This window comes from Passer montanus, unplaced genomic scaffold (genome assembly GCF_014805655.1).
Source record: "Passer montanus isolate IOZ18808 unplaced genomic scaffold, ASM1480565v1 scaffold68, whole genome shotgun sequence".
Taxonomy (NCBI): domain Eukaryota; kingdom Metazoa; phylum Chordata; class Aves; order Passeriformes; family Passeridae; genus Passer; species Passer montanus.
Genome location: NW_024371926.1, coordinates 2482743 through 2506535, shown reverse-complemented (window position 1 = coordinate 2506535; position 23793 = coordinate 2482743). Strand labels below are relative to the sequence as shown.

Here is a 23793-nt window from a genome sequence, read left to right as displayed (position 1 = left end):
TTCTGGGCAGTGCCATGGCCACCCCTGGCCATGGGTCAGAGGAGCTGGCATGTCCCACTGAGCCCCAGTGCCACCGAGGCCGTGCTGGCAGAGCTGAGGGCACAAGGAGAGCGCTGTGGGGACACTCCCACTTCATTGTTCCCACTCAGAGAAATGTGGAAAACTGCCTTAGGTAGAGTCTGAGCTGTGGGACCCACCAGGGACAGGACAAAAAGCAGAAGGGGTCATTTGGGCCTGGGTGATAATTTTTTGTTTGGGTTTTTTGCTTTTTGGGGCCTTTTGTTGGTTCTTTTTGTTGGATTTTTGATATTTTTTTGGTGTTTTGTTGGGGTTTTTTTGCTTGGTTTGGGTATTTTTGTTTTGGTTTTGGTTTTTGTTTTTGGGGTTTTTTTGCAGTGCCATAAAATTCCTCCTCCTCTTCCTATCTGTGCTTGAATTCCCACAGAGAGGAAGTGAGCAGGATGCATTTATCCCATTCATTCATGGATTTAAGGTTTCTTGCTGGGTTTTGCAGTCGTGGTGCAGAAGGAGAGGGAAAAGCAGAGCTGCCGCCTCGGGCACCCCAAGAGCAGATTTTAGGTTGTGAGAATCCCTTGGGAAGCCATCCTGAAGGGCACTGGAGTCCAGGAGGGCTGCACATCCTCCAGGAGGGGAGTCCGGGAATTCAGGAAGTTTGGACATCCTTCAGGAGAGAAATCCTGATTGAGGGCACAGTGATGGTGACAGTCACCCCTCCACCCCATGCCTGTGTCCCTGATGGTGACAGTCACCCCTGCACCCCGTGAGGTGTCCCTGGTGCTGGGGCTTCCCCCGCTGGCACCCTCCCCTGCAGTTTCCCTGGAGAGCAGCTGATTCTGGCTGTAAGGATCCTTTATTCCAGCCAGAGAACAGCAGATTTTGTGCCAGCTCCTCTCAGGTCCCTCCCCAGCTTTGTTGTGCTGCTCTGGCAGTGCCTTGTTTGTCTGGGTGCAACATCCCTGTCTGGAAAATCGGGATGCTGGAGTGGTTCGTGGTGCTTTTAGAGACCTGGAAATGCCATTGTCTGGTGTGGGCTTTGTAAAGGAATCCCTCTGTTTGCTCTGCTGGAGCCTGGGGACATCTCAGGGTGAGTGTCTGGCCTTGAGGACACACCTGTGTGTGACATCCTCAGCCCCAGGGGTTCCACGGGAAAGGCTGAGGAATTCTGCTGCACACTGAGCTTCAGAGTGGTCATCTCCTACCAGGGAGCTGTGAGGGAGGCAATTAATGAGCAGTAATTAGTGGCACTGTGGGAGTTACACATTTATCCCTGATCTGGCAAATTTTGCAGGAGACATAAAGCAGAAATGAGATCAGTTAATCCCGGAGCAGCCTGTCAGGAATTTCCCAAGGATTTAGCCAAGCCAGATGAGTGGGCAGCCTGGTGACAGATGAAATGTGCCATCAACAAACCCAAAATCTGACACCAAAGGCAAAAACTCTGGAGCTGGACTCGGTTCACTTGCCAGGGAACCAAACCCAGCAGCTCCGGACAGGGATCAGATTTCCCATTCCTCTTCCTGTGCACCCAAAATCCAAAAAGCAAACAAGGGATTTTATCAAATGTCAAAACCAGTCGAGGAAATACTTCTTCAGTTGCTGTGAAAGCCTCCAGGGATGTTCTTTGATACAGCATTGAGCTTCAAATCATGAAAATTCACAGAATTAAGGCTAATTTTTAAAATTTTAATAATTGAAATGTAACCACTGTGCCCAGGCTGTGACCAGCAAGGTCACATCAGCAAAGCCTTTACAGGGCAAGGTAAAATCCTGGTGGAATTTAAAAAAAAAAAAGTTGAAAAAGGAAGCAAAGAGGGAAGGGTGATTCAGGCGAGCCATGAGCAATGAGTCCCCCAGAAACCTGCTCTGCCTCCCTGCCTGCCAACCACCAAACTTCCTTCCCCCTGGCTGTCCAAGGGTTTATCCTGTGGTTTCCAGCCACATGGAGATTTTGGATGTGGCTCACAGCATTGAGGGGAAGAAAAAAGAAGTGTTTGTGGCTGAAAATGATGGTCAGGAATTTGTAACAGCCGATCCTGAGAACTGAACCTCCTCCAGGCTGCGGGGCCGTGAATGCTTCACGGGTTTGGGTTTCAGCTGCAGGGAAGGAGCTGAGACAAAGCCTCCTCCAGGTTTGTGTTTTCCCATTGCTGGCTTTCCTGTGCTCCTGACAGAGATTTTGGGCCCATTCTGGGGCTCTCAGGTCTCTGGTGCTGCCGAGGTGACACCAGCCCTGCCGAGGCTGTGCCAGCTCCTCCTGCTCTGAGATGGGTTTGCAGTGCTGGCCCCAAATCTGCCAGCAGGACACACCAAAGAACCTCTCAAAAATGCATCAAAGAGCTGCATTTTGGTTTCTGTGGGTGTGTTTGAAAGGACTGTTCCCTAAATCAGTGTCTGGGCTCGTGATGGTCATTAACCCCTGCATTCCCAATCATTCCAGTGTGGAGGGGAGCGGGGCACTGCAGGGCTGGGAGCTGCTAAGGATGGGATCAGGAATTCCTCAGGGCTCTGGAAGACAAGCCCAGATTGCTGCCACAAAGCAGCAATCCCCAGCAATCCCCCTTTGGCTATGCCCAGGTCTGCTTGCAGCAAACCTCATGGAGCAGGGAAGGTTCTCTGCTGGGGTAAATCCTCACATGGAGTGAGCTGTGCCTGATTTATCTTTCTGATGTAAATCATATGGGCACAGGAACAGGGAAATGGGATCACACTGAAGGAATTATGTCCATAAATCTATTGCAGCCCTCAGAGCAGGCAGATGGCATCTGCAGAGCCTTCTCTGGGTTATGGCACTGTCACCTCCTGTCTTCCTCTCTGGTTTGTGTTCCTTGAGAGGAACTTGCTTTTCCTCTCTCTCCCCTCTCCCTGCCTGTTTCCCACGTGGTCTCGGGGAGCTGTGGGGGAATATCTGTGCTGAGCCTGGCAGAGTGTCAGATGAAGTGCAGTGCCTAATTCCAGATTCAATCACATGTCTGTTTTAATGCAGCCTGATGGCTTTAATGAGGCTGAGGAAGGGACACACAAACATTTCCGTGGGAGGGGGGAATTAAGGGCAGTGCAAGTACAAGGCTGATAAAGGAGCAATTGCAGGTTTGGAATGGTCAGGTGGTTCCCAGCACACTGACAGGCAGGAAGGAGACAGAGCAGGAAGCCTGCAGTCCAAACCTGAATAGAAAAAATCAGGATTCCTGATTCCTTTTGCTCCTTCTGATGCTTTAACACTGCCTAAGCAAAGAAGGGACATGAACCATCCCTGACAAACCTGAGTGCTGGAATCCTCTAGGGCTAGATGGAGATAACTGGGCATACTGGGATGGAGACTGGGGCACTGTGGGAGCTCTCCAGGCACCAGCTCAGTCCCCTCTGGACAGATAATGAGAACCTTGCAATGATGGCTTTTGATGTTGGCTTTTTTAGGGTTTTTTTCAGGGATTTTGGATGGTTGGGAATGGACAATGGGGTGGTCTTGCTGTGATTTCAGTCACAGCAGATAAAATGAAGTATTTGGGCCACCAGGTGACCCTGGTGATGATCCAGAGAACTCCTGCTGATGCTGAAGGACAGAAACACAAACTGTTGGACACCAAAGCCTGGTTTGTGCTACTGGTGCAGACTGGGGCTGTCTGCACACCCAGTTTTCCTCTCTTTTCTCAAATCCATGTCTGAACCCGTGACCTCACCCCTGAACTCGGGAGTTCTGAGCACCTCAGGAGCAGCTCAGCCCCCTCTGAGCACCTCCCACATCTCTGAACAGAGCCGAGGGGCTCAGCCAGGACTGGGAAGGGTTCAGTCCCAGCTCACTGCTCCCTGCAGCCAGGAGGATCAGCCTGGGTTTCAGCTGCAGCTCCCCCAGACACCCCCACAGAGCTGGAACTGCCTGGACTCTTCCTGAGGGAAAGGAGCAAAGTCTGGGGGAGATCCAGGGGTCCATGCAGTGGGACTCACCCACTTCCAACCCCACCCTGGAGGCAGCTGGGAGGGGTTTCCATGGGTGCATCCTGTGCAGGCCGTGCCATCTCCATCCTCTCAGTTCTGGGCTGGTCTTTGTGTGGTTTTTTACTCAGTTTTAAATGACCCTTGCTTTCCTACATTATAAATACATAAGTTTTAGTATTTATTATATATTCACTTACTGAAGTGCTCAATCCCGTCCAGTGCAGCTGTTTCTGTTCAAGTTTCTCCTCAGTCTGGCTGCTGTTTTCTCACCCTTCTGGTTTGGAATAGGCTTCACTGGGAAGACACTAAAACCTGACTGATGGTGTTAGATGCCTTTGGATCTCCTATTAAGAGATTTTAGACAGCCTGATTTTTCCAGGGTGGATGTTTGGAGATTTCTGAAGACCAGATTTAATTCCTCCTGGGTAGAAAAATGACTTGCAAGAAGTGCCATGCTTCAAAAATTTGGCCTCTTTAAGATCTGAGGGGAGCAATTTGGTGTTACCTTATTCTTCTTGTGCTGCAAGTACAGGAAATTGCAGCCTTCATTTGCTGAGCAGCAGGAGGCTGAAAGATTTGTCTCAGTCTTATAAGGGTTTTTCAACCCCCCCATCCTGCAGCCTTCCCCGTGCTCTAATGCCTGGACAGAAAATCAAATCTGTAATGGGAAGGAAGGATGACCAATCTCATTCTCTTGGGTAAACCTAAATCGTGATCCTGTGCCAAAGATAAAAGAGCCTGGAGTCTGCAGTGTTTACATTTAGTGGTAGCACAATTTATTTATTTTTAAAAAAGGATGTTTTCTTCTCTTTGTGTCCATTCTGGGTGTCTCATTCAGGCTGTGCAGGGCTCACAGGAGGGCTCGTGGCACTGGTGACATCTCAGGCGGCTCTCGTTGCAGTCTGGCTGGTGGGAGGTTGTGTCCCAGGAGCTTTGGCTGGGATGAGTTTTCCCAGCACCCTGCAGAGGCAGACTGGGCATGGTTTAAATGGCAGGGAGTGAGAGGCAGCTGGGCTGGGCTGGGCTGGGCTGGGCCAAACTCTGTCCAGCCTGGCCTGGCCAAGCCCTGTCCAGCCTGGCCTGGGTGCCTCCGTTTGTGGTTGAGGATGGGGCACACCAGCACAGTGGGGTGTCCCCATGACCAGCTCAACTTTGGGCTCTTGGTGGTCACAGAGCAGCAGATCCAGGACATGAGAACATCCTGGACGTGTCTGGAGGCAGGTGGGCACGAGCTTTGGGTGATAATTGACATTTAGCCTAATTACCCAGAGCTACCAAACAGCAACCAAGACCTGTGGTGTCGATAACACTCTGAACTAACCCAGCAAAGTTGTGACTTCTTCTGTTCCGGTGGGAATCTTCTTTTTTTTTTTTTTTTTTTTTTTTTCCCCTTTATCACACCACCTGTTGCTCATAGGTACAAATCAAACGAAGAGTATGTGTATGTGCGAGGCCGTGGAAGAGGGAAGTATGTTTGTGAGGAGTGTGGAATTCGCTGCAAGAAACCCAGCATGCTGAAGAAACACATTCGCACGCACACAGACGTCAGGCCGTACGTCTGCAAGTACTGTAACTTTGCTTTTAAAACCAAAGGTAAGCCACAGCCAGCTCCCAGCTCCTCTGCTCAGGGCGGTGGCACTGCCAGCCTGCTGGGGGCACCGGCAAAGGGCGAGGGAAGGCATTCCCAGGGGCTGCCAGAGCCCTGGAGCTGGAGGGAGGGGGATGAGGGAGTTGGAAATTGGTTGATGTTTCCAGAAGAGGAGCAGCTCTGCCTTAAGCCAGGCTGCAGCAGAGCAGCCCTGCCATCCTCCTTGTGCTTCTCCAAGAGAAAAATCCTGAAATGCAGCTTCTCTGGCGGGGCTTTCTGGGCAAAACCACTCCAGAGTGAGAGCAGGAGCTCCAGGCTCCTGGCGGAGCCCCTGGATCCAGGCTCTGGGGGGCTTCTCCTGCTGCTGCTCTCCAGATCTGCCCATTCTCATCCTCTGCAATTGCATGTGGCTTCCACATTCTCTGTATCACATCAATGGACCTTTTCCCTAAAGGCCTCCATGCCAGGACATCGAGCCATCAATGCCACCAGGTGTGCTCTGCCATGGCCTCAGCGGGGGTGTCAGTGAGCGCTGGCAGGAGCCTGCAAACCACAGGCAAAATAAAACTCTATTCCAAGAGAAATGGGGAATGAGACCTTCCAGTTGGGCCAGAGGTGCCTTTAACTTCTTGTAGGGGTCTGGCTCCATGGGTTGGACAAAGCCCTGGTGGCAGCAAGTCTTGGGATAAGGCAGCAGCAAGTGTGGGGCTGGGATTGTTGGTTACAGCTGGTCAGAGACACTGAGCTCAGGGAGCCTTTGGACAATGCTTTTGGGCACATCAGGGGGCTTTGGAGGTTGGCCCATGCAGGAGCTGGACTGGGTGATCCTTGTGGGTCCCTTTCAGCTCAGGGTGTTCCAAAACACCCGTGGTGTGTAGCTCCATCAGTCTCAGAGGGTGACGCAGCTGGGAGGGCTCAGAACCCCAGGAGGAGCCGGTGTCACACAGGCAGTGGCACAGCGTGGCTGTGGGGAGGGCAGGGCGTGCTGCGTGCTCTGTGGCACCTGTGCTGGCCCAGAGGGACAGAGCAGGACAAGGGAAGTGACTCAGGGGGGCAGTGCTTGGAGCTGGTGGCTTTGCTGGGAAGGCTGGCGGGGATTTCTGGGTGCCAGCGTGCTGGGGGTCACTGGCACTGGGGCAGAACGGGAAGTGATACCGGGTTTGAGGCCAGATTCTCATGCTGCACATCCCAGCGACGGTTCTTCCTCTCCCTCCCATCCTGGAGCTGTTTCTGATTCATTTCCTTTCTCGTCCCCTCTTGCCTTGACTTCGTTCCGAGGTTTCCCTTGGAGAGCTGAGCCCGCTCAGCCTCTCCCATCACCTCACCTCACTCCCACCATGCTTCTGTAGGGCTTTTGCCCAGGATGATGGCATCAAACCATCCTCTCCACCACCTCTCTGGCTGCTTTGCTCTTCATCTCTGCTCCCTTGAAGGTCACGATCTGTCAGCTCTGGCTGCACATGGCAAACAGACACTTCCCTTCTTCTGCTTGGCATGGGCAAGGGAGCATGGAAATGCTTCCTTCCACGGAACAAAAATCATCAACACTCTGTTGGGATTTGAGTGGCAAAGTACCAGTTTGCCCAAGGGTGCATGGAATGGGCAGGACTCCCCTGGATCGGGGATTTATGGATAAATGGTTGCATGATAGTGACTTGGAATTGCATGAGAATGGCTCTTTGCTGGGAGGGGTGAAGGGCAGAGCCTGGGGTGTGCTCAGACTGCCCAAAAATAGTGACTTGGAATTGCATGAGAATGGCTCTTTGCTGGGAGGGGTGAAGGGCAGAGAGACTGCCCAAAAACGGGACAAAAGCTGGTTGGGGGGGACAAAGAGATCTGGAAGGGTTGGGACAGGTAAAAGGCAGAGCCTGGCGTGTGCTCAGAAATGGGAGAAAAACTGTTTGGGGGGCATAAGGAGCTCTGGAAGAGTTGGGAGGGATGAAGGGCAGAGCCCTGGGGTGTGCTCAGACTGTCCAAAAATGGGATGAAAGCTGGTTGGGGGGCACAAGGAGCTCTGGAAGAGCTGGGAGGGATGAAGGGCAGAGCCCTGGGGCATGCTCAGACTGCCCAGAAATGGGAGAAAAGCTCTCTGGGAGCTCTGGAAGAATGGGGAAAAGCTCTGTCTGTGTTGACAAAAGCATCAGCTGGTGATGGAGAGTCATTACCAACTAAAAAACTCTCATCGGCTGGTGATGGAGAGTTATTACCAACCAGAGTTTGAGCTCACTTAAAAAAATCACCAGCAAGTACAGGAAGAAAATCCAATTTTTTTTGCTCATGCACCTGCCGGTGATTTTTAAAAGCAATTTCAAACTCCTGTTGATAACAAGTGGCCCGCAGGAGCAGGGGGCTGCAGAGCTGGTGTTTCCCAGCTGGTTTGGAGGGGTTTGTCTGGGCTCTGGCTCCCCCCTGGGCTGGGTGGGGTTGGCAGCCCCGGGCACGCAGAGTGCAGAACTGCAGCTCTCCCTCCTGCCGGGCTGCGCTTGCACAAACACGGAGCTTTTTTAGAAATCAGCTTTCCAGAGTTAATTTTAGCCTTCAGCATCAGCTCCAGGGGGAGGTCTGTGGAGCTGGCTTCGTTTTGGCTGGGCTAGATCTCTCCAGCATGATCTAATGCTCTAAACTCTCCAGTAGGCTGGAAGCAGTTAAATGGGATTTTATTATTATTATTATTGTATTTAATGAGGAGCTTTATCTGGTTAAAATGTACCTCACCCCCCCCTCCCACTCTAGAAAATCCATGTCCGTGTTCCAAGAACTGGGAAAACTTTTGCAACAGAAAATGCTATAAATATTTCCCCTTATTCACTAATAGTCTGCTTTTTGTGCCTTTCTGTCACTGGAAGCAAAGCTGTTCCTTTGGCTTAGAGAACTGCAGGGAAAATTTATTTTTTTATTATTTTAAAGCAAATCCATGAGATTTTTTTTTGTGTGTGTGTGTGCTCACTTAGCTGATGGGAACAACAGCCTTGGAAATTTGGTTTGTAGAGATTTGTTTGATTTGGTGTTTCTGGAGCAGATCTAAAGGTGCCTCTTTAATGAGGTGTCTCTCCCTCCTCTGCAGTGGAGCTTTGTGACTGTGGCCTCCAAGAGGGTCTTTAAAGGAGGTTCAGCAGCTTCTGCATTGTTTTCTGGGCAGGAAGGAAATAAAAAGCTGTTTTCCCTTTCAGAAAGGTCGGGGAGAGCTTTTCCCTTCCCCTCTCTCGCTGCTGCTTGGGGTCAGCTGGGATGAGGGGCAGTGCTGGCACACAAATTCCCTTTTCCAGTTATTTTCTGTCCTCCTTCAGACCCACATCACCCTCTCACAGGGGCCTGACTGCTTCCAGTGTCCTCAGAAATTCTGGACAAAATGTTTGGGACAGCTCTGAGTGCTGCTGCTGCCTCTGCCTGGAGGTCAGGAGGGATGAGGAGTTCCACTTTAATTTAAAGGGAGCTGAGGAAAGGACATGGTCCTGCTGGCTGCAGACACCCATTTCACACTCTGTGCCACTCACACTTCCCAGACTCCAGACTGCTCAGCCAGAGCCTTCAATAAATTCATTTTCAGTTCCTTAAATCAGCCCCTGACAGCACTGAGGGCACTGCACATGCGAATATATTAAATATATTAAATTAAATGTATTAAATGCATTCCCCCCCAGCCCTGAAAGGGCTGCACAGTTTGTTGTTATTGCAGCTCCAGCAGCCTGAGTCTCCTCTGGAAAGCACAGCTGGCAGGAAACTCCGGCAGAATTCCCTGCTGGGAGAGCAGGGCACAGGGATGGGCACATCCCCAAAATACCCCAAGGGCCCTTGGAGGGCTGAGCATCCCTGGGTGCTGTCCCTGAGCTCATGGGGACATCACAGACATCCCCTGGGATGGGGACAGAGTTATCCCCAGGGATTTCCTGCCTGGACATCTCATGGGAAGTGAGGCAGGAGCAGAAAATGTCCCAGTGGTGCAGCCAGGAGATGAAACACTGAGCAAAGGGCCCTGGAGCTCTCCAGGCAAAGGAAAAAAATCCAGGAATCAGGGCTGGAAGCAAAGGACTGGTGACCTCCAGGGAAATATTCACTGGTGTTTTCTGGAGCCAGTGTAGCCATTAAAGTCTCAGCCTCACTGGAAATTCTGCTCATTTGGAAATCTGCAAATCCTGGGGACCTTTCTGGAATATCAGCTTTTGGCTGGATAGGGCTGATCCAGGAGGTGGCTGATATTTTATGGCCTGTGTGGATACAGGCAGGCTGCATGTGCAAATTCACTCCTTTAATCCATATGTCAATAAGGATAAAAGATAATAATTGATTTTTTTAAAAGATTGAAGTCCTCTGCCCAATGAATTCTGTAAATGAAAACTTTGCTCCTCGCAAAGTCTCACCTGGGGACATCAGCTCCACACCAAGACCTAAATAAAGGCCTGTGCATTATTTAAATCCTGTTTCAAACATAAAACCTGTTTCAAGGATTTCTTTGGGAAACAGAGTTATGGCTGTTTCTCTGTGTGAGGGCATCCCCCAGCAAAATCAGAGAGTCCAGAATGGTTTGGGTTGGGAGGGACATTAAATCCCAGCCGGTGCCCTGGCAGGGACACTTCCCACTGTCCCAGGTGCTCCCAGCCCCAGTGTCCAGCCTGGCCTTGGGCACTGCCAGGGATCCAGGGGCAGCCACAGCTGCTCTGGCAATTCCAGCCCAGCCCCTCCCCACCCTGCCAGGGAACAATTCCCAATTCCCAAGATCCCATCCATGGCTGCCCTCTGGCAGTGGCAGCCATTGCCTGTGTCCTGTCCCTCCATCCTTGTCCCCAGTCCCTCTGCAGCTCTCCTGGAGCCCCTTCAGGCCCTGCCAGGGCTCTGAGCTCTCCCTGGAGCCTTCTCCTCTCCAGGGGAGCCCCCCCAGCTCTCCCAGCCTGGCTCCATGGCATTCTCCTCCTCCCAGAGGAGCTGCTGCTCTCCTTGCAAGTGCTTTCCAAAGAGGAGCGTGGCAATTGTTAATCCTGTGAAGCTCTGGCTGTTTGTGTCACAGTGCTGCCTCCTGCACTCACTCATTTTTTGGTTTTTTAGAGTTTTTTTTTTGGTTGTTGCTGAATTGATCAGATTTAACAGCAGAAATAGAAAGGATCATCCCCAGCACAGACAGGATCATTTTCCCCAGGAATCTCAGTGCTTCAGCTCCCTAGGTTCTGCTTTAACTCCTTAAAAATACGATAATGGCTCTTCTATTAAAAAAAAAAAATTAATTTCCCTCATGAAATTTAACTGGGAAATCACTTCTAGTCCCTATTAAGCTGCTTTAGGTGCTTTTGGAAGGCTCCAGTCACAGCTTTCTCCAAACAACCCAGGCATTTAAGCTGCTCTAAGTCCCAGTAAGACCTCCCAGCATGGGCAGAGCTGAGGCAGCTGGAGCACATAGTTCTGGGCAGGCGTAATGGGAGCTGTGCTCACACTGCCTCTGCTCCTCCTGTGGGCTCACCATTCCCAGGAATTCCTGAGGGATTTTTTTAAATATAGCCAGTTGGTTTCAAATCTGGGAGCTTTTTGGTAAACAATCCCCAATAAGGAGCACTTACCTGCTTAGGGTTCAGTGAAATTCCTCTGCTATTTAAATCCAGCTCCCTGCTGCTCTCTGTTGCTCCCTCAAAGATGTTTTTCCATGGTTTCCAAGGAAGCAATGCTGTGTGGTTTTCTTTTCTTTTTTTTTTCTTCTTTTTTTTTTTAACTTGGGAGCCAGAATTCTGCAAGGCAACAAGTAGCTGTGAGTCTTCCCTGGTAGGATTGAGATCCAGCTCCCAGTTAGGCAAAGTGGTGTTGATTTTACTGGAAATCTGCCGAGCATTTAATCCTGCCAGCGTTAATTAAGGGGTCTAAAAAAACACAAACTGGAAGAAGAGCCCTGATCAGATAAATATCCTTGTCCTGCAGATTGCTCCCAGGATGATCACTCAGCTTCTCAACCCAGGGAAAGGAGCCTCCAGCTTTTAATTTCCTTAAAACACTGCAGAGGGGGCAGATGAGGATCTGTCCTGCTGAGCCTCCCTTCCCTACAAGGATGCAGCATCCCTGTTTTGTTGGGATTTCTCCAACAAAATGTGCACCCAGAGCTTTGCAGGAGGATCTTGGCCAGCAGCTTTACCTGGGGGAGGAAGGGAGAGAGAGAGAGAGAGCAGAGGGAAAAGGAGTTGGAGGGGAAGGAAACAAAGCTTCGGATGAGTTGGTCCTTTGGGGTTTGGGGTGAATTTGTTGGCACTGGGGGCTGGCAGTGCTTGGGCTGGGAAAGGAAGGCAGCAGCCATACACTGCCCTGCCCAGGGACAGAAAACAGGACAGCAGGTGACACTGGTGGCTCTTGGCACATCCTGTCAACCCCAGCAGCTGCTGAGCTCAGTGGAGGGGCAGGAGGGCTCTGGGAGCCCTGCAGGTCCTGCAGCTGCACAGGGACACACTGGTGTGGCCAGCCAGCTGGCCTTGGGACAGCTGAGCTGGCCACGGTGGCCTCAGAGTGCCACTGAGGACCTGAGAGCAAAGCCTGGCACTGAACAGCTCCCTCTCCTCTCCTTGGGAATTCCTGCTGCTCCCTCCTGGGCTGGGACTCCCTCCTGGTGTTTCCAGGGCTGGCTGTTGGTGGCACAGAGGATTTATGGGCTGGTTTGGGGGCACCAGAACACCTGGGGATGTCCCCTCCCCGCTCAGCTGGATCCCCACGAAGCCCCTGCTCACAGCAGGCACCGCTGGTTTTGTGTTTGCTGCCCTTGGACGGGCTCCAGGTGGGATTTTGGCTGAGCAGGGATGGGCAGTGCTGGCTGGGAGGTGGGGGCTGGACGGGCAGCACACTGACTCAGTCTGTGCTCTTGCTGCTTCTCATTTCCAAAATGAAATTCCAGCTCCATGAGGCCACAGCTGGGACTGTGGATGGGGTTTTTTTAATTTTCAGGCCATGGTGATTCACTGGGAGTAGAGGTGTCTGTGAGAACACGCTCCTGGCTCATGGGTGGGTTTGGGGCCATGACAAAACTCCTGCTTTGGGTGGGGAAAGAGGCTCATGTTTGGAGCAGGGAGCTGAGCCAGGCTGGCCTCATCCTCACACCTGAGTGTCCTGACCAGGGGGCTCAGGGCGGTTAAACATGAGGCTTATAAAGAATCAATCTCTCTTGTTTGGAGCTGTTTTGCTGCATTCAAGTTGTTAAACATCCCTGTACCAGGTCCAGGTTGGGTGCCAAATATGCAGGGATATAGAGTCAGCCTTTGTCTCTCGTGGTGTTTCCTGCTGGAGCTGCTCAATTTTGTATTAAATGGGCTGAAATAAATAATTCATGGGCTAAGGAGAAATCAAGGTGGCAGCTGGGTGGTTGTGGCACTCTCTGAGAGGCGAGGGCACCACGGGTAATGCTCTGCTCCAGTGAATAGTGGCTTTTTTTATCCCTGGTACCCAGAGCAGCAGGAGGAGAGGCTCAGAGAGGCCCCCTGTGCTCCCCCAGCTCAGGGACTGGGGACTTTGCACTGCACAACCTCAGCCCTCCCTGGAGGTTGTAATAAAGTGAGAGAATTCTGGTTTTCCTCTTTTATTTTTATTGTTTGGTGAGAAAGCCAAGCCTGGTGCTCCTCAGTGCCCTCAGGTTGAGGGCACAGCAGGGAATGGGAAATTCAAACACTCCTTCAGCAGGGCCCAGGTTCCTCCTCATCATCATCCCCTCAGCCCACAAATCCCTGGCAGTGCCCAAGGCCAGGTTGGATGGAGCTTGGAGCACCCTGGAACAGTGGGAGGTGTGCCTGCCCATGGGACTGGATGGACTTTAAGATCTCTCCCAATCCCAGTCTGGGATTTTAGGAAGAGCTTTAGAGAGGAAAAGGGAAAATGGGACATTTTTGCTTTAATTCTCCTACCCTTCATTTTCTTGCCTGCTTTCCCCCCTCCAGCCAATGCTCCCCTTTGTTCAGCATTTCCCTGGCCTGTAAGTGGAGTTAATTAGTGTCTAATTAACCTGCCTGTAATTTGGGAGGCAGAATTAGAGAGGTGCCCTCTGAGTTATCCCAGAGCAGCCCCAGTGACCCCAGATCCCATCCCGGCCCTGAGGAAGCCTCATTAGGAGGTTTTGAGTGCCAGGGGGTGTCCAAGGCTCCTCGTGCTTGAGGAGCTGAGCTGGCCCAGCCCTTTGGTGCATTCCAGAGCACCCGAGCCCTTCTTTTTGGGGGAAAAATGGTGGGGAAATGTAGGGTTTCCCCTCTTGCTAGCAGCTCAAACCCTCATTTTATTATAAATCCATAAAATCATTAAAGCTGGAAAAGCCCCGTGTCCCCAGGTGCCACATCCACGTGTTTTTGGAATGTTTCCAGAGCACCTGAGCCATTCTGCTGGGGGAAAATGGGAATGTAGGGATTTCCCCTTTGGCTGGCAGCTCAAATCCTCATTTTATCATAGAATCATAAAACCATTAAAGCTGGAAAAGCCCTCCTAGATCATCCAGCCCAGCCCTTTCCCAGCACTGCCCAGGCCACCACCACTGCCCCATGTCCCCAAGTGCCACATCCATGTGTTTTTGGAACATTTCCAGAGCATCTAAGCCATTTTTTTTGGGGGGGGAAATGGGAATGTAGGGTTTTCCCCTCTTGTCAGGGGGGGGGGGGAATGGGAATGTAGGGTTTTCCCCTGTTGTCAGCACCCCAATCCTCATTTTATTGTAAATTCATAAAATCATTAAAGCTGGAAAAGCTCTCCAAGATCTTCCAGCCCAGCCCCTTCCCAGCACTGCCAAGGCCACCACCATTGCCCCATGTCCCCGAGTGCCACATCCACCTGTTTTTGGAACATTTCCAGGGTAGATCCTCTCTGCCCTGTGGTGCTGAGGATCTTCTCCCCTCTGGGCAGGTGGGGCTGTTGGGATGAGGTTGGAGGATGATGATGAGGATGATGCCACACTGGGATGTGTTTCCCATCCCTGCTTTCCTCCCATTTTTAATTTGCTGCATCCTCAGAGCTGAAAGCAGCCCAGGCCTTTTCTTTCCCCAGCCCCAGAAGTGTGTCCCAGCAGTTTTTCCAGGCTGCACGAGCCCTGAAAGGTCCCACACGCTGCCAGCTCCTCGTCCTGCACCCCGGGACAGCAGCAGAGGGAGGGAAAGGGGACCTGGCCTTGTGTCACCAGGGATTTGCAGTAGGCAGGGGCTTGGGGACACTCAGAGACCTTTGTCTGGTTCAGAGCGGGTTTTGACTTGTGACTGCTGAGCATGCAAAAGGGAAAAAAAGAAAAAAAATCTGAAGAAAAAGAGAAAACGAAAAAAGAAAAGGGGGAAAAGAAGTGGGGGAAAGGAGCCATATTTGAGTAAAATGGATTTTCTGCTTCTTTTCAGGGAATCTGACTAAACACATGAAGTCAAAGGCCCACAGCAAAAAATGTCAGGAGCTGGGCGTGTTGGTATCTTCACTGGTGGATCTGGAAGCCGAGGAAGGTAAAACCAACCTTTCCTTTCCAGAGCTGCTGGGGGTGTGTGGAGGGGCAGGACCCAGCAGGGCACAGCCCATCCTGCCACACACGGGGAGCAATTTGTGCCCCAGGCTCCTTCCAGGGGCTGCTGAGAGCGAGGGGCCGTGCTGGGAGCTGTGTCCAGGGGAGGGTCACTGTGAGCCTGGATCCCCTCAGTCCCCTGGCTGGGGTGGTGACACCAGAGGACTTCTGATTTTTGATATTTTGATTTGTTTGGAGGCTCTGGTTCTGTGCCTGCCTGCAGGTTGTGGTGCTGCAGGGACGGGCTCTCCAGTGCCCCCACACACGGGGAAGGGTGGCAGGAGGAGGCTCCTGTTGGTGCCCAGGGTGCGGCTGCCACGCTCTGGAGAGGCCAGGGCAGTGTCACACACAGGCAGTGACACACAGGGACACTGTCACTGATGGGCAGTGTCACACAGAGGCAGTGTCACACACAGGCAGTGTCACACAGAGGCAGTGTCACACACGGGCAGTGTCACACACGAGCAGTGTCACACACAAGCAGTGTCACACAGGCAGTGTCACACAGGGACGTGTCACACACGAGCAGTGTCACACACAAGCAGTGTCACACAGGCAGTGTCACACAGAGGCAGTGTCACACAGAGGCAGTGTCACACAGAGGCAGTGTCACACAGAGGCAGTGTCACACAGAGGCAGTGTCACACAGAGGCAGTGTCACACAGAGGCAGTGTCACACAGAGGCAGTGTCACACAGAGGCAGTGTCACACAGAGGCAGTGTCACACAGAGGCAGTGTCACACAGAGACAGTGTCACACAGAGACAGTGTCACACAGCGGCAGTGTCACACGGGGCAGTGTTACACACAGAGACAGTGTCACACACAGGCAGTGTCACACACGAGCAGTGTCTCACAGCACCAGTGTCACACAGCAGCAGTGACACACAGACAGTGTCACACAGGGACAGTGTCACTCTTGGACAGTGTCACACAGAGACAGTGTCACACACAGGCAGTGTCACACAGGGGCAGTGTCACACATAGGCAGTGTCACACACAGGCAGTGTCACACACAGGCAGTGTCACACATGAGCAGTGTCACACAGGGGCAGTGTCACAGGAGCAGTGTTACACACAGACAGTGTCACACACAGGCTGTGTCACACAGGGGCAGTGTTACATATAGGCAGTGTCACACACAGACAGTGTCACACACAGGCTGTGTCACACATGAGCAGTGTCTCACAGCAGCAGTGTCTCACAGCGGCAGTGACACACAGCAGCAGTGACACATTGGCAGTGTGACATCAGTGAATCCATTGTCCCCCCTGCCCGAGGCTGCTGGGCTGTTTTACCCCCGGCTCTGGGAGGTCTCTCAGAGGCAGAGCTGCCCTGGCTGTGCTGGGCTCTCTGGACCTTGTGCCAGCACTCTGGGTGGGTTTGGAATCACAGGAAGTCCCCAGAGTGTCACACAGTAGAGCCTCCCATTTCCCATTCCCATTTCCCATTCCCATTTCCCATTCTCATTTCCCATTCCCCACTTCCCATTCCCATTCCTATTTCCCATTTCCCATTCCCATTCCCATTGCCCCGTGGGTTTGTTCAGGGGGTGCACAGAGATGTCCTCAGCAGAAATGGGGTCACAGGAGATTTCCTTTCCTTCCCCCCAGCTTTTCTCCCAGCTGGTAAAGCCACACTGGACTTCTGCAATGGGAATATTCTGCTCCCTGAGCAGAGGCTCATTGCTCACAAATGTCAATGTTAAATACAGCAGCCAAGGAGATAGGCAGAAAATGAGATTTTGGCCTCTAATGGTTGGAGCTGTTTGGATGGATGAGAAAATAACCCAGGAATGGCAGAAAGGTACATGAGAAATTCGAGATCCCAGCTGTGATCACAGCCCCTGCTCTCAGGGTGAGGGGCTGCAAAGATCCCTCCCCTGTGTCCTCTCTGTTCCTTGTGAAGAGGCTCAGAACAAGAACCAAACGGGCTGTTTTAATGAAATAATAATAATCAAAAAGGCTCCAATTTCCACGTGACACAAAGCAGCACAGGAAGGTTGCTGTGCTTTCCTCTGGGGGCAGGCGGGGAGGGAGCAGCAGTTCCTAAAACTCCCTGGATTATTTTAAACCGGGGTTGTATTTCACTTGATTGTTTGTATTTCTATTTAAGGGGCAGCAGAAAGCAAGGGGTGTTACTATAAAAGGAGATTGGAGTATAATTCCTCACTCCTGCCTGGGCTGGGCTCATGGGGTGGTACCAGCTGGGGAGAATAAATAACACACATGGAATGAGAGGCAACCTCAGACAAAGCTGTCAGCAGGACACATTCCCACTAATTCCCTCTCTCCTTCCTCCCTCCCTCCATCCATCCCTGCCCTGCCCATTCTCTCCCCGTGAGCTCAGCAGGATGAATTTTGGAAGCCTGGCTCAGGTCTGAGCTCTGTCCCTGCCTGCAGGGATTGTGTCAGGAGGCCAAAGCAATTCCCTGGGGCTGTCCCAGGACCCTCTGGGATGTTTTCCTCGCTGGAATTTGTGGTGGCAAATGCAAACAGCTCCCCAGTTTGGGGCTGGCTTCACTTTCCCTTTGCTCCTGACCCCTGACTGGGGCAAATTTGGCATTTCTAGTCACAGGGATTCTTTGAATCCGGGGCAAAGAAAGGACAGCACCATGCTCAGGCACAGCTCCTGCCTGTCCCGAACCCCAAAACCAGCGTCAGGGGCTGGCTCCCAGCTCTGCCAGTGAAATGCATTCCTGTTCCAAGCAGGAAATCTGCACAGCTCAGCCTGCAGCTGGGAGTTTGGAATAATATTTGTTCTGAGCTCAGTTCCTCTGGGGGTTTGCAAACAGCCCGGGCCCAGGAGCCCCGTCACCGTGGAGGATTTCACAATCCAGAATCCCTCTGCAGGGAGAGTGTGGCATTCACATTTTCTGAAAAATCCCTTTGCCCAGGATTTTCTCCTGGGAAGCTGAGAAGCCTCAGAGAAAAAGGAAAACAATTCTTATCTCATGTGCTTCTCCTGTGTTTTGCTGCTTTGGAATGTGTTTGGAGATTGTTTACCCACAGGTGATTGTTCCATTGGATTCTGGTGTGAGTTATTTTCACTCATTGGCCAATCAGGGTCAAGCTGTGTCGAGACTCTGGAGAAAGTCACGGGTTTCCACTATTATCTTTTTAACATTCTTTAAGTACCCTTTCTGTATTCTTTAGTATAGTTTAGTATAGCATTCTTTAATATAATATAGTATCATAAAATAATAGGCAGGGGCCTATATATTATATATTTAATGTAACATAATATCATAAAATAATAAATTAGCCTTCTGAGAACATGGAGTCAAATTCATCATTCCTCCCTTCACTGGGGCACCCTGCAAATCCACTAGGAGAGCTCCTGGGATGGCTGTGCCTCAGGGGCTGCTGCAGAGATATTTGGAACCAGGATGAGCTGCTCCTTTCTGTTCCCACCTTCAGGCGGATGATTTGTGGAAGCAAACAAATTCACAAATTTTGTGAGTAAAGCCAGTATGTTTATTACATGCATGTGAGAGAGAGAGTGGAAATTTTCCAGAGTAGAAATCCATTTTGGTTTAGGTGAAATGTACATCTTTGAATTAAGTCTGTAGCTTGCAAACCCAGCTGTTTGGTCTGACTGCCTGCTCTCGAATAAACCTATGCTCAGAGAAACTGCTTCCGCCAAAGGACAGCGATAAGGGAGGGCCCCTTGAACTCTGAACCAGACGGAGAGACTGCAGGAGACAGGGCAGGGTGACCCAGGAATTCTTTCTGATAAAAAACTAGCGACAAATGTAACCAAAATCAGTAGAATTAATATGTATGAACCTGTCGTGAAATTCCATGCATATGGATCAGTAAGGGAGATAAAAAAGGATCTGGAGTTCCCAGAGGCACGCGTGTCATTTAAGGGGTATGGTTGTGTTTGAGGGTCCCAGGACGAGGGAAGAGATGAGAACCTTGACTCCATGTTTCAGAAGGCTGATTTATTATAGTATGATATGATATTAAAATGCTATACTAAAACTATACTAAAAAGAATAGAGAGAAAGGATCCACCGGAAGGGTGGAAAGGAAAGGAATAGAATGACAACAAAAGCTCGTGACTCTCAGAGAGTCCAAGCCAGCTGACTGAGATTGGCCATTGATTAGAAACAATGAACATGGACCAATCAAAGATGCACCTGTGACATTCCACAGCAGCACATAATTATTGTTTTTCTTTTCCTCTGAGGCTTCTCAGCTTCTGAGGAGAAAGAATCCTGGCAAAGGGATTTTTCAGAGAATATCATGGCGACAAAGGGGAGTGGTGCCCACACATGTCCAGCACAGTGTGAACACCCAGCTTTACCAGCTTCACAAAGTTTGTTCACTTCCACACGTCACAGCTCTGGGCTGGCTCATCGGCCATGGGAGATCCGCGGCGCTGGGAATGCCAAGTGCTTCCTGAAGGCCCTGGCATGCCAAAGAAACCGAATCAGGCTTTTAGTCCCTCGTGGGGACTTGGTGCTGTGTGGCCGTGTCCCCACTGGAGCCACCCTGGCTGCTGGGGACAGGGGTGGCCCAGCTGGGCTGCCTTTGGTGCCCTGCTGGCCGTGGTGGCTCCGAATGGGGACAGTTCCAGCTGGCACAGCAGAAGCAGCGTCCCCAGCTGGCCCCAGGGGGCTGGCAGGGCTGCGATCTGTCACACACAGGTGTCACACACAGGGATTACACAGATGTCACACACAGGTGTCACACACAGGTGTCACACACAGGTGTCACACACAGATACCACACACAGGAGTCACACACAGGTGTCACACATAGGTGTCAGGTGTCACACAGGTGTCACACACAGATACCACACACAGGAGTCACACACAGGTGTCACACACAGGTGTCAGGTGTCACACACAGGTGTCAGGTGTCACACACAGGTGTCACACACAGGTGTCACACAGGTGTCACACACAGATACCACACACAGGTGTCACACACAGGTGTCACACACAGGTGTCACACAGGTGTCACACACAGGTGTCACACACAGGTGTCAGGTGTCACACACAGGTGTCAAGGCAGTGCCCGGGCCCCGCTGCCAGACCCCGACCCGCGGTGTCCCCGCAGCAGCAGGAATTGTTTGGGTGAGCAGGGAGCTCACAGCTCATCCCGCTGCAGCACCATGCCCTCCCCGGGAATGGAGCCCTTGCCCAGCCCGGGCTGCTCCGAGCCCGGCCCCGCTGCCGCCCCGCGGCCGGACTCTGTCTGTGCCCGGCCCGTGTCCCCGGGGCTCGCCCTCGGAGCACACATCCTGCTGGGAACTCACCTCTGGCAAAGTTCCAGCCGGCGATGTAGCAGGATTTCAGCTCCGAGACCCTGAGCGAGGCGTCGGGCACGCAGCCCAGCTCCGCAGGCCGTGTCCCGGCCCTGCCCCGCGGCCAGGTGTCCCCATGCCTGTCCCCTGGCTGAGCAGGGATGCAATCCCGCTGCCCCGGGCTGCAGGGGTGCCCTGGAGCTGTGCCAGCCCGGGAGCACAGCCCAGCCGCGGGGGTCTGGGGGTCCCTGCAGGCTCTGGCACGCACAGGTGACAGCACACACCTGAGCACACAGGCAGGGCGGGGGCACACCTGGCTGCACACACACACCCAGCAGGACACACACCTGTGCATCACAGCCGCTCACTCGCACACACGAGTGCACAGACAGGGCTAGAGACCTGCACACACCTGGGCACACCAGGCACTGTCACACGCACACACACACACACACACACACACACACGCACAGAAGCGTCACACAGACAGGTGTATCACACACATACAGGTGTGTTATACATGCACAGGTGTGTTATACACACACACAGGTGGCACACACACACAGGTGTGTCATACACACGTACAGGTGTCACACACACACACATACACAGGTGTCACACAGGTGTCACACACAGATACCACACACAGGAGTCACACACAGGTGTCACACACAGGTGTCAGGTGTCACACACAGGTGTCACACACAGGTGTCACACACAGGTGTCACACAGGTGTCACACACAGATACCACACACAGGAGTCACACACAGGTGTCACACATAGGTGTCAGGTGTCACACACAGGTGTCAAACACAGGTGTCACACACAGGTGTCACACACAGGTGTCACACACAGGTGTCAAACACAGGTGTCACACACAGGTGTCACACACAGGTGTCACACACAGGTGTCAGACGTAGCTGTCACACACAGGTGTCACACACAGGTGTCAGACATCGCACACAGGTGTCACACACAGGTGTCAAACACAGGTGTCACACACAGGTGTCACACACAGGTGTCAGGTGTCACACACAGGTGTCACACACAGGTGTCACACACAGGTGTCACACAGGTGTCAAGGCAGTGCCCGGGCCCCGCTGCCAGACCCCGATCCGCGGTGTCCCCGCAGCTCTGTGCCCCTGTCTGGGCACAGTGGCACTGCCAGCCCCTCCGGAGCAGGGACCCGGCGGTGCGTTCTGCTGAGCTGCAGTGACATCCAGTGGCTGTCCCTGGCGGACCCGTCCGGGCCGGGCTGTCACTGCTGCCAGCAGCTCTGCACACCCGCCAGGAGAGGAGCAGATTTTTCTCTGAGCATTGACAGCTCGGTACCCAGCTCAGAAGGCTCCTGCTGGCACTTCAGGCAGCAGAGAGATGTATTTTAACCTGCAGGAATATTTAAAATCCTGAATTTGCCTTTTTATCATCCTCACTGCCTACAAGCTCTGATTTACAAAGCCCCAAACTCTCTGCTCTGAAACCTCAGCTAGAATTCATCCTACCCAGGGAAATCCACAGAGGTTCTCTCCACCCTGTTTGATTTTTAACAAAATCCTCTCTTGCTGATGTTTATCTGTCATGAAATCTGGGTAGGAAAAGGCCCAACACATGGAGCTGGTGCAGCTGTGGGTATTCTGGAGTCACCATTTTAACAAATAATCATCAAACCCCACTGGAGGGTGAAGGTGCTGCTGTTCTCATCTGTTAAAGGGGGTTTTTTTTGTATTTTAGAGCAAATAAAGAGTGTGTCAGGTGCCCAGCAGGGACTGAGGGCTGCGTGTGCTGACAGAGCTGGAGCTGGAACTGGGGTAGAGTGGGATTCACTGGGATCTGCTGGGATCATCAGCAGTGGAGCTGGCAGAGAGGGCAGGGCTGCAGCTCAAAGCAGGAGATTATCAGACCTAGGAGCAGCCACATCCTCTCTCCTCTGGTGCCCTTAGAGCTTGTGAGCAGATTTAGCACAGAAATAGACCCTGAACATGTGTTTGGTAAGCAGATTTAACACAGAAATAGCCCCTCACATGTGTTCTGTGAGCAGATTTAACACAGAAATAGCCCCTTATATGTGTTCTGTGAGCAGATTTAGCACAGAAATAGCCCTTTACATGTGTTTGGTGAGTACATTTAACACAAAAATAGCCCCTCACATGTGTTCTGTGAGCAGATTTAGCACAGAAATAGCCCCTGAATGTGTGTTTTCTGCTCTCTGTTCTGTGTTTGCCTCCAGGAACCAGTGAAGACCTTTTCCAGGACTCTGAGGGGCGGGAGGGATCTGAGCCCATCGAGGAACACCAGTTTTCAGACCTCGAGGAATCTGACGACGATGACGACAACGAGGACGAGGAAGATGAGGAGGAAGAGGAGAGCCAAGACGAGCCAGCGCTGAAGCTGCCGGAAGGCAAACACGGCACCCTCCTGCTGCACTCCTCAGGGGGCTCCCCGTCTTCTCCAGAGGAAGGCACCGAAACATCCACAGCTCAAGAAGCTGCTTCCAGCACCCCGAAAGCAGGGGAAGGCCAGCAGGCCTCCTCCTCCTCCTCAGGGCTGGAGAGCAAGTGGTCAGCAGACAGCAGTGACGTTGCTGTGTGCCACAGCTTCCTGAGCCTCCACAGACCAGCTTTGACCTCCACCGAGCACTTGGCTCCAGCTGAGAGAGAGTCTGTCACCAGGCCACAGATGTCCTTGCTCATGGACCTGTCGACCTCCAAAGACACCTCCCCGAGGAAAAGGTGGTCCCCGAGCCAGGACTGTGGCAGAGGGGGTGGCAGCAGCAGACCAATGATAGCGAGGAAGCACTTACTGACCAAAAACGAAACGTCCCCCAAACGCTTCTCCCCCACGGCAGAGCTGTCCTCCCTGAGGTGCCTGTCCCCAGGGAGGGGGCTGTCCCCCTGCCAGCGCCTCTCTCCCCGGAGGGAGGCGTCTCCCCTGAGATGTGTGTCCCCAAGGCTCGAGCTGGCGCCCAGCAGGCACCTGTCCCCCCGGAGGGAGCTGTCCCCCAGGACAGCCCTCCCCCCAGACGGAGAAGTGGCCCCTGCCAGGCACTCATCGCCCAGCAGAGAGATGGCATCCCTGAGGTACTTCTCCCTGAAGAAAGTCTTGTCTCCAGGCTGCTTGGAGCTGGCCAGGTATCCACCCCCTGGCAAAGAGGACTCGCCTGGCACTAGCAAATCAGCAGAGGACAAAGTTCCAAGCTCATATCAAGCCCAGCCCGGGATATTCTCTTCGATGCCTCTACCTCACAGGTTCTTTGGCAAAAACTTACAGCTCTACGAGTCCAAGCTGGTAAGTCCAGTGCCCTGCTGCCCTCTGCTCCCCACAGGGTGGTCTCTGACACAGTTTTTAGTGAATGTTGTGATGCAGAAGTGCACAGGGACCCTGTGACCACTGTCACAGGTGACCCAGAGAGCAGGGACAGGGGAACAGCAGTGGGTTGTGCACCCATTTGGGTCCTGCCCTTCTCAGTTGGAGAGAAATAAAGTTATCCCTTCTCCAAGGGGTTATTCCCACTCCTGAGCCAGCC

The 23793-nt window shown here is 52.4% G+C and overlaps 1 protein-coding gene across 7 annotated transcripts in view; it reads left to right on the top strand.

Moving 5' to 3' along the window:
* Positions 1–23793, top strand: part of HIVEP3 (HIVEP zinc finger 3) — a 257222-nt gene that overhangs the window by 228436 nt on the left and 4993 nt on the right. For all 7 annotated transcript variants that reach the window (XM_039729169.1, XM_039729168.1, XM_039729166.1 and 4 more), the window contains 3 exons: positions 5372–5547; positions 14860–14958; positions 22498–23555. In XM_039729169.1, the coding sequence (XP_039585103.1) occupies positions 5372–5547; positions 14860–14958; positions 22498–23555 (1333 nt within the window). The remainder of the gene's footprint in view (positions 1–5371; positions 5548–14859; positions 14959–22497; positions 23556–23793) is intronic.